The sequence below is a fragment of the Ranitomeya imitator genome, chromosome 1 (genome assembly GCF_032444005.1).
Source record: "Ranitomeya imitator isolate aRanImi1 chromosome 1, aRanImi1.pri, whole genome shotgun sequence".
Taxonomy (NCBI): domain Eukaryota; kingdom Metazoa; phylum Chordata; class Amphibia; order Anura; family Dendrobatidae; genus Ranitomeya; species Ranitomeya imitator.
The window spans coordinates 242,554,601-242,564,757 of NC_091282.1; the positions used below are offsets into that span (position 1 = coordinate 242,554,601).

Genomic DNA, 10,157 nt, shown 5'->3' on the forward strand with positions numbered 1-10,157 from the left:
TCGCAGCAGGTCTGGACGACTTGTAGCCACCTGGATCTGGTACAGCATATTAGACCCAAAGTGCACCGCTCGGGCCGCCACGTACTCTTCTTATGAATAAAATGTACCGTATTTTCTGGTGTATAAGACGACTGGGCGTATAAGACGACCCCCAACTTTTCCATATAAAATATGGAATTTGGGATATGCCCGCCGTATAAGACGGGGGTCATCTTATACGCCCAGTCATCTTATACGGCGTGTGGTTCCCAGGGTCTGGAGGAGAGGAAACTCTCCTTCAGGCGCTGGGATCCATCTTAATGTAAAAAATAAAGAATAAAAATAAAAAACATGGATATACTCACCCTCGGACGGGCCCTGGCTCACAGCGCTGCTAGCGTCTCCCTCCGTTCCTAAGATTGCAGTGAGTGAAGGACCTTCGATGACGTCGCGGTCAGGTGACCGCGACGTCATTGAAGGTCCTACACTCACTGCATCCCTAAGGAACGTAAGGAGGCGCTAGCAGCGCTGTGGGCCAGGGGCCCTCTTCCCACAATCGTATACAAGATTTCTCTCGCGTATCCCCCCTACTCTGGAACCCTCTACCACAACACATCAGACTCTCGCCTACCATTGAAACCTTCAAAAAGAACCTGAAGATCCACCTCTTCCGACAAGCCTACAACCTGCAGTAACCACCGAATGACCAAACCGCTGCATGACCAGCTCTACCCTCACCTACTGTATTCTCACCCATCCCTTGTAGATTGTGAGCCCTCGCGGGCAGGGTCCTCTCTCCTCCTGTACCAGTTATGACTTGTATTGTTTAAGATTATTGTACTTGTTTTTATTCTGTATACCCCTCCTCACATGTAAAGCGCCATGGAATAAATGGCGCTATAACAATAAATAATAATAATAATTATAGGCAGCATTCACACCTCCCTGTGCCACCATCAGTATATGGATCGGGATGCACGGACGGGCCAAGAGTCTCCTGACTTGAACTGGGCAGCCTTAAAGTGGCTCACAAAAGTATTCACCCCCTTGGCTTTTTACCCATTTTTTACATTACAACCTGTATTTAAATATTTGTGTAATCTGATCTGTGTGTGATGCATCAGCACTAAATAGACTAAAGTTGGTAAAGCACAAGGGATAAGAGATAGGCAGAAATTAAATTTATGGAATCAAATAGCTACAAATTGACATGTTCATATGTAATTACCCCTTTGGTGATGAACCTCCTAAAAAATTCTGGTGCAAGCAAATACCTTCATAAGTCACAAGTGTCACCTGGTGTGTCAGTATATACACACCTTTACTGAAAGGCCACAGAGGCTGCAACACCATTAACAAGAGCCACCACTAACCAAACACCATGAAGAACAAAGAGATCTCAAAATAAGTCAGGGAAACAGTTATTAAGAATCCCAAGTCAGAGTTGGGTTATAAAAAATATATATCACGATCTCTGATGATCCCCGAAGCACCATCAAATCCATTATCCTCAAATAGAAAGAACATGGTACCACAACAAACCTGCCAAGAGAGGGACACCCACCAAAACCCTCAGCCTGGGCAAGGAGGGCATTAATCAGAGAGGAAGCACAGAGACCAAAGGTAACAATGAAGGAGCTGCAGAGTCCAGAGCAGAAACGGGAGTATCTGTCCATATGACCACAATAAGCCGTACACTACATAGAGATGGACTTTATGGAAGAGTGGGCAGAAAAAAGCCTTTCATTGCAAACAAAAATTGTGAGGCTCGTTTTAAGTTTGACAAAAGACATGTGGGAGACTCCGCAAAATGTATGGAGGAAGGTGCTGTGGCCAGATGAGACCAAAATTGAACTTTTTGGCCACCAAGGTAAACGCTATGTCTGGCGCCAAACCAACACTGCTCATCACCCCAAGAACACAATCCCCACAGTGAAACATGGTGGTGGCAGCCTCATGCTGTGGGGATGTTGTTTGGTAGCAGGGACAGGGAAAATGGACGGTGTGAAATACAGGGATATTCTTGAGCAAAACCTGTTTCAGTTTGTCAGTGATGTGAGACAGGGACAGACGTTCACCTTCCAACAAGAATCACCCAAAGCAATACTGCTAAAGCAACACTCGAGTGGTTTAAGGGGAAACGTGTAAATGTTTAGTAGTGGCCTAGACAAAGCCCAGAACTTAAACTTTTGAGAATCTGTGGTCAGACTTGAAAATTGCTGTTCACCAGAGGAAACCATGGAACTTGAAGGAGTTGGAGCATGGGCAGCGGTGGCAGGGCGCCCACGGGGGAGGCAGCGGAGGGCCCACAGGGGCGGCGGTGTAGCGAGCACAGGGGCAGTGGAGAGCACAAAGGGCAAGCAGCGGCAGTGGAGCGTGCACAGGGGCAGCGGAGGAGCATGCACAGGGTCAGCGGGGGCGGAGCGCGCACGGGGACAGCGGGGGCGGAGCGCGCACGGGGGCAGCGGGGGCGGAGCGCGCACGGGGGCAGCGGGGGGCGGAGCGCGCACGGGGGCAGCGGAGCACGCACAGGGGCAGCGGAGCACGCACAGGGGCAGCGGAGCACGCACAGGGGCAGCGGAGCACGCACAGGGGCAGCGGAGCACGCACAGGGGCAGCGGAGCACGCACAGGGGCAGCGGAGCACGCACAGGGGCAGCGGAGCACGCACAGGGGCAGCGGAGCACGCACAGGGGCAGCGGAGCACGCACAGGGGCAGCGGAGCACGCACAGGGGCAGCGGCGGTCTCACCTCCTGGATGTCATGGTACCAGCTCAGCTGCAGGCTCTCCTGGCTGCTGGGATCTGGGCCCCGGGGCCTCCACACAGCGGCGCTACTCCCAGCGCAGAGCTAGTAATCGGGCGGAGATCAGATGCAGGCCTCCAGCAGCAGCTCCACCACCCGGGCGGCCACCAATGACGTCATCAGACCGCGCCACCACACAGCCCTCGGGTAACTTTTCTCAGAATGACAGAAGTAGCAGAAAGCGCCGGACAATGCTATGTGGTGCCGCTCCGTACTGGGACTGCCATGGAGAAACTAGTGGAAACAGCGGAAACCGTCAGTTTGGATGAGAACCGTCTCCGTGTACACGCCTCTCCCGGGATACGTATCAGACTCGAGTCCGACCGGATCATTTACAAAAACATCGTCCGAATGAACTAATTCGTCCTGCAACGTCGCGGTAACGTGACGTCAAAGGCGGGCGGCAAGTAGTATAGAGAGAGCAGCCCAGGAGGGAGGACTACATCTCCCAGAATCCTGTGCGGCGGAAGTGACGTTGCGGCGGGTTCTTATACTGCCATTTCCCGGATGTTAACCCTTTTTCCTTTCAGCCAAGGTAGGAATGGCGGATGTTCTGTGTTGAGAGCGGGGCCCTGGCAGTGTAATCCGATGTAATCCTGCCCGGGGTGCCCGCCTGCGCCCTCCCGCACCACCCGGGGCTGTCGGCAGATAGCGGCGCTGCACTGCGGGCCCGATATCGGGGTATAGTGCCGAGTGTGTGCCGGCCTGGTGCCGTGTACATGCCGGAGCTGTGCGGAGATCACTAGTGAGCCGGTCAGGTGTAGCAGAGCCGAGTGTGTGCGCAGCTTCGCGCTCCCGTCGGGCGGCAGTAGGCGCTTGTGTGCCCCCGTTAGTGCAGGCTCCGGGGGCTTGTCCTCGCCGGGGTGAGAGCCCGGGACCCGCTGTGCCAGGTGTGTCGGGCATATCACCGATACAGGGAATAGGGCCCACTAGCTTCACACCCGTTTATGCTGCTTGATGTGTAGCTTTTGTGTTATAGGGCTTGTCCGGAGATTACACCTTATCCTGTCTTTGGAATCGGTAATACCGTGCTGATCTGTGGTGGTCTCGGTGCTGATCTGTGGTGGTCTCAGTGCTGATCTGTGGGGGCGCCTCACTGCTGATCTGTAGGATCGGTAATACCGTGCTGATCTGTGGTGGTCTCGGTGCTGATCTGTAGGATCGGTAATACCGTGCTGATCTGTGGTGGTCTCGGTGCTGATCTGTAGGATCGGTAATAACGTGCTGATCTGTGGTGGTCTCGGTGCTGATCTGTGGTGGTCTCGGTGCTGATCTGTAGGATCGGTAATAACGTGCTGATCTGTGGTGGTCTCGGTGCTGATCTGTGGTGGTCTCGGTGCTGATCTGTAGGATCGGTAATAACGTGCTGATCTGTGGTGGTCTCGGTGCTGATCTGTAGGATCGGTAATAACGTGCTGATCTGTGGTGGTCTCGGTGCTGATCTGTGGTGGTCTCGGTGCTGATCTGTAGGATCGGTAATAACGTGCTGATCTGTGGTGGTCTCGGTGCTGATCTGTGGGGGCGCTTCACTGCTGATCTGTAGGATCGGTAATACCGTGCTGATCTGTGGTGGTCTCGGTGCTGATCTGTAGGATCGGTAATAACGTGCTGATCTGTGGTGGTCTCGGTGCTGATCTGTGGGGGCGCCTCGCTGCTGATCTGTAGGATCGGTAATAACGTGCTGATCTGTGGTGGTCTCGGTGCTGATCTGTGGGGGCGCCTCGCTGCTGATCTGTAGGATCGGTAATAACGTGCTGATCTGTGGTGGTCTCGGTGCTGATCTGTAGGATCGGTAATAATGTGCTGATCTGTGGTAATAACATGCTGATCTGTGGTGGTCTCTGCTGATCTGTAGGATCGGTAATACCGTGCTGATCTGTGGGGGGGCTTGGTGCTGATCCACTCATTTTCTGTCAAACTGTTGGGACCATAGTGCTCATCAGCTCCACAGGAAATGAATGGAGCAGCAGTTAAGCGTGCACTTTACCACTCCATATTCACAGGGTTAAGTCCCAGCGGTCGGACCTCCATGAATCAGTGAGTTATAACTTAATCAGCAGATACGCCATAACTTGTCTTCACAGGATAAAACCTTTAAGAAATTGACTTTATTCTGAATGACACAAAAATGAATCTTCTAGTAAATTATCTTTAGAAAATTGGTGCAAAGCCTTCTCCAGGCGTCTGATGACCAGTCCCAAGCATTGCTCACCAATATCAGATGGGTGAGGATGTGACCCCCATGTCCCCTGCTGACCAGCAGCCGGAGGTAAACATGGAGCCACAGCTGATGTGCGGCAGCCGCCGTTGCCCGGAGCTCAGTCACATGTTTACATCGGACCCCACCTGATGTGATTTTGATTCTGTAGTATTATAGTGTGCCTATAAATCCACCTTCATGATTTTGCATTATCAGTTTTACTTTGAGTCCAATACTTTCTAACCAGCTTACTCGTTACAGATGGCAGAAGAACAGGCTGTGAAGAAGGTCAGGAAGCATCATGGCAGCCGCAACCCAGTCCTGGTACGTGGAATTGGGAAGTATTCCCGGTCTGCAATGACTGCAAGGAAAGCGCTGTACAAGCGCAAGTACAAGGCCCCAGAGACTAAGGTAAGCAGCCCTGCTTGTTATACAGTTTAATATGATTTTATTTATTTCTTGCCATATAATATCGATTGACTTGTTTAGATTGAGAAGAAGCAGCGGGAGAGGCCCCGTGCTACCGTGAGTAAGACAGTTGGTGGAGATAAGAATGGAGGAACACGTGTGGTTAAACAGCGCAAAATGGTAAGTGGTGTTCTCCGCTTGTCTGCCTCCATATTGGGGGACAGGTACGACGAGAGGTCTTTGCTAATGACTTGGCTTTACATTTTCCTACTTTCAGCCCCGTTACTATCCTACTGAAGATGTTCCACGTAAGCTTCTGAATCACGGCAAGAAACCCTTCAGCGAGCACAAGCGCAATCTGCGCTCCAGCATCACCCCTGGGACTGTGCTGATTCTTCTTCAAGGACGTCACAGGGGGAAGGCAAGTAGCTTCTGGGACAAGAAGGGGGAACTAGTGTAGAGCGATGGCACCGGTTAACCAGAACAAGACCCCTATATGTGAAATGCCACCGTGCATTCATAACGACGGCTCTGTAGAAAAGGGCACATGAATGGAGGTTGTCATTAAAAGTGAAATATTACTGCTACATGGACAGCTTGTGCCCAGCATGTTCAACCTACAGATGAGCTGACGAATGGCGATGTGCTTGTAATGCAATTCCTTAATGTTGCAGCAGAACTATGTAGTGTAAGGGGAAGGTTTTAAAGGAAGACCTGACATACCTGTAGTTCACCGAAATGAACATAATTGTGCTCTTTACCTAGGACTGTGGTAAAACGGGTGCATTCTTATCTACCAGCACCATTGCTCTGTGTGTGCAGCTGAGGGAATGGTTGAACTGAGTTTTTATCAGTTGCCCCTTTGATAAAGGGCAAAGATACACATTGGACTAATGTCGGCTGAACCCGCTGCTATTGACTGTTTCGGCTGACTGTCTAATGTGTACAGGGGTGCCAGCCGACTGATTCTTGGGAGAGATGTCGATCATACAAGTCCATTTTCACAAGTCCATCGTTAATCCTGAAATGCGTCGGTCAGTGCCTTTCTCTTAGAGAACATGCTGCATATTTAGTGTGCATTTTTCTGCAGCAAAATCAATGTATTTTGCACCATGTTTTTTTTGTTTTTTGAACTTTCCATTGCATAGGATTGAATCCGCTGAATCCCCGCACAGTATTGGCACGTTACAAGCTTAAAAGGGTTGTCCATACTTGGGCCAGAATTCTGCAGTCGCTGTAACAGTGCAGACTCAAATATGCAATTTGTGATTCCCCAGTATTGCCCTTGTGAGCAGGTGATCGTGTAACTCCTTTTTAAATCCACACCACAGGTCTATCTCCAGACAACTGTAACGTAGATAAATTTGTTGGTCTCCTAGTTAGCTGGTACAATATTATGTCATGAACGTTTCCGCATGGAAAATTGGCATCGAATATTTATGGTGTGAACCTGCCCTAAAAGTACTTCAGGCCGAAGTGGTTTTGCACGCTTCTTTTCTCAAGACTAGTGATGAGCGCAAGTTATTATTACTTGAGTTTGCCTAGGGTGCTCAGAGTATGCACAGAGTATCGCGGGTGCCCATGTTTGAGGCTGCATGTTATGTACCTGTCGAACAGCCGCAGGGACTCGGACTTGTCACTGGAGCACCAGCGATAATCCATGCATACCCGAGCACTGTAGGCAAACTTCAGTTATGAACACTACTCAAGACTTAAATAACAGCTTTTAAGGCATATCTGTATATTGTATAAAATCATAAACAGATACCCATACATGCAGAGGACAATGCAACCTATCATTTAAAACACCACCATATAGAAAAAGATGATGATCTAGTCCAAATTACTCAAGAAATAACATTTTATTATTAAAATTACAGACATGGGTGAAAGGGAATGGGACACAAAACCATGACCATAGAAAAATGCTGTGCTAAATAAAAAAGTGCGTCTTTCTGGGCATCTAATACTAGGAATATAATAACAATAATAATGACTGGCCTCTCATCAATAATGCTCCTCTACCAACATACACAAAGCCAGTCTATCCGTAAATAAACCACGATCCACCATGATCACTCCTTGAAATAGATGAAATTACGAGGCAACTAAATACAAAACCTCTTGGAAGATTGGTCACATGGTGTGTGCGTTCTCACTGCAGAAGGCTACTGAAAGGGAATTTGGATTATAGCCCCCATGCAGTCCGTGACTGTATAGCACTGCAGACTGTGTTGTTGCTATAGAAGCAATTCATTATTTGATGTACTCAGAGGTTGGGTAGCAGCTCCATTTCCAGTAGATCCAGTACATTTGGGTTTGTGCAGTATATTTTGTGAAATTAGACTTATGCCTGCAGGACCATTAGTCGCATTATCAAATTGTACAACTATCTGCTACGTCCACTACTTAAGGTTACGCTTTCTGTAGTGTGTATTTCATGGCCAAGAATAGTAATTCATAGACTCCTGCTGGATTAGAGAAACAAGGGCTAATGTATGTTTTTTCTTCTTGCAGCGTGTTGTCTTCCTGAAGCAGCTTCAGACTGGTCTTCTGTTGGTATCAGGTAAGTGTCGCGCTGTGCACTTCTCCCTACAAGTCCGTAATATATTATCTGATCAAATCATCTAGAATTAAGTTTCTACAATGAAAACCTGAATTTTTGCTTGTGCTAAGCCATACGTCACGTCGTCCTGATTCGTGCACACTAAATATCACCGCACTGAACAGCGTGGGTTCTAAGTGAGTGACACTTCGCCTATACAATTGATGGGCCAAAGCAGTATTATACACTTTATAATTCTCATGGTCATGTGTAATATCTTTCATTCCAAATCCTGCGTTCCCGATTCATCAGTTATTGCCAGAATACTGGCATAAACCAGGTCAAAATCTTGCAAATTACAGTAGGGCAAAAGTGTTGTGCCATTTTTACACCGTCCCAGCCAGCTTTGCAGTCGTTGAGCATCGCAGGAGGAGGGAGGGTCGTGGACAACCACGTCCGCCAAATTCACGACCAGTCGATCCCGCGTTTTAATAGATTTGGCACCTCTTACTCCAGAGACCGACATGAAAATGCCATTCTTGATTAGATAGCTATAGATGTATATATATTTTAACTCTTTTATATATTCCTTTGTCTTAAATTAGGTCCCCTGACCATCAATAGAGTTCCCCTCAGAAGAGCTCACCAGAAATTTGTCATTGCCACATCCACTAAAATCGATGTCTCCAAAGTCAAGGTCCCAAAACACCTAACTGACTCCTACTTCAAGAAGAAGAAGCTGAGGAAACCCAAGCACCAGGAGGGAGAGATCTTTGACACAGAGAAGGAAGTAAGTAATTGCTCATAAAGGATCAAAGCAAAAAGCTTTCCTTGCACGGCCCAGTGTGAATCTGCAGGAACATAGGGAAAAAAATAGGAATTCTACTTACAACTTGGAAGTTTGTGGTAGAATTTTAGAGTAGGCATCATTTAAATTTTTATTTTATACATCCATAGTGCACATGAAAGTAAGCAACTTTATGATATCTCTGATCAGAAAAATTTGCTTCTTTCTCTGCCAGAATTGATCAGTCATTATGAAAATTCTCAATTGGGTAAAATCTATATTCGGTGAAGACCCTTTCCCATTACTGGGCTAGTAGATGGCGGTTGCTATGTATACACTTCCATGTTAATGTAGGAAGGCGGTAGAGGCAGGGCTCCTCCCTTGTATCTACACTGAATCTTCTCAGTAGCAGCTGCCGCCATCTATGCCAGTAATGGGAAAGGGTCTTCACCGAATATAGATTGTACCGGAATTGAGAATTTTGATCATGACCAATTTTGGCAGAGGAAGCGGATTTCTCTGATTAATATATATCAGTTTCTTATTTTCACATGCACTATGATTTAATGAAATAAAAGCCATTAACCACTGCTTAATTTTGTAAGTTTTTTTTTTTTTTTAAGTATACTTGTTTCATATGACCACTGAGCGATTGGTTTTCTGATTCAATTTGGCTCAATCTGTGAAGACCAAAAGCTAAGAACACCACCAGTTACCAGAACCAAAAAGGCTCCACTTAGATTTCCATTACTGGAACTATAACACTACACTTACAAAGTGCCATTGATTTACAAAACCCTTCTGTTGGCATGCTGTAACATTTCCATTAACCTAAGTTTTTTTGGGTTTTTTTGGAGGGTGGTTAGAAGGAGTTTCTGTTGAGCAAACTACATAAATGTTTTGAGCATTGTATGTGTGACCCTTGTTTCATCTGCTCCTTAGAAATATGCAGTTACACAACAACGCAAAGCAGACCAGAAGTTTGTTGACTCGCAACTCCTGTCAGTCATCAAGAAAGAGCCCCAGCTTCGTGGATACCTGCGCTCCATGTTTTATCTGTCAAACGGAATGTATCCACACAAACTGGTCTTCTAAGAAACGTCACAGAGTTAATAAAAGATGTACATCTTCTACTTGAGTTTTGTGTTTTCTGAAAATCCCGTCGTATCATGGAATCTTTATTCTTTCCTTGTGCTCCTGTAAGTTGGTAAAAGCAAATGTTCATATTGTGCTAAAGGAAAGTGGTGTCCTAATAGCAAAAATAAATCAGATTCTGGCTTTTATCAGGAGAATAAAGACCAGGTAAGAATGAATACAATGCTCACCTTGGAGGATGTGAGAATCCTCTGCCTTAGGGCTCAAGTCATGTGATATGTTGGCGTGTTCAAGGTACCCTGCAGGCTGTTATGCCAGTGTGTAATGGATGGACCACGC

The 10,157-nt window shown here is 47.3% G+C and overlaps 2 protein-coding genes across 2 annotated transcripts in view; one reads left to right on the forward strand and one right to left on the reverse strand.

Moving 5' to 3' along the window:
- Positions 1-3,248, reverse strand: part of PTPN11 (protein tyrosine phosphatase non-receptor type 11) — a 114,772-nt gene extending 111,524 nt beyond the window's left edge. Inside the window, exon 1 of the mRNA XM_069754784.1 lies at positions 2,730-3,248. Coding sequence (XP_069610885.1) covers positions 2,730-2,743 — 14 coding nt within the window. The 5' untranslated portion in view covers positions 2,744-3,248. The remainder of the gene's footprint in view (positions 1-2,729) is intronic.
- A 63-nt stretch (positions 3,249-3,311) lies between these two features.
- On the forward strand, positions 3,312-9,856 carry RPL6 (ribosomal protein L6). Its single transcript, XM_069754792.1, has 6 exons — positions 3,312-5,394; positions 5,473-5,571; positions 5,669-5,812; positions 7,909-7,957; positions 8,542-8,726; positions 9,666-9,856. Exons 1-6 carry the CDS (start codon positions 5,245-5,247, stop codon positions 9,816-9,818), a joined length of 780 nt encoding a protein of 259 aa, XP_069610893.1. The 5' UTR covers positions 3,312-5,244; the 3' UTR covers positions 9,819-9,856.
- Positions 9,857-10,157: the final 301 nt, after the last annotated feature.

What these genes read in the sequence shown, in the direction of transcription:
- RPL6 (XM_069754792.1), top strand. Translation starts at nt 5,245, where the DNA reads ATGGCAGAAGAACAGGCTGTGAAGAAGGTCAGGAAGCATCATGGCAGC. An exon ending in ACAAGGCCCCAGAGACTAAG is followed by an intron (nt 5,395 to 5,472) that starts GTAAGCAGCCCT and finishes TGACTTGTTTAG; the next exon opens with ATTGAGAAGAAGCAGCGGGA. An exon ending in AAGGACGTCACAGGGGGAAG is followed by an intron (nt 5,813 to 7,908) that starts GCAAGTAGCTTC and finishes TTCTTCTTGCAG; the next exon opens with CGTGTTGTCTTCCTGAAGCA.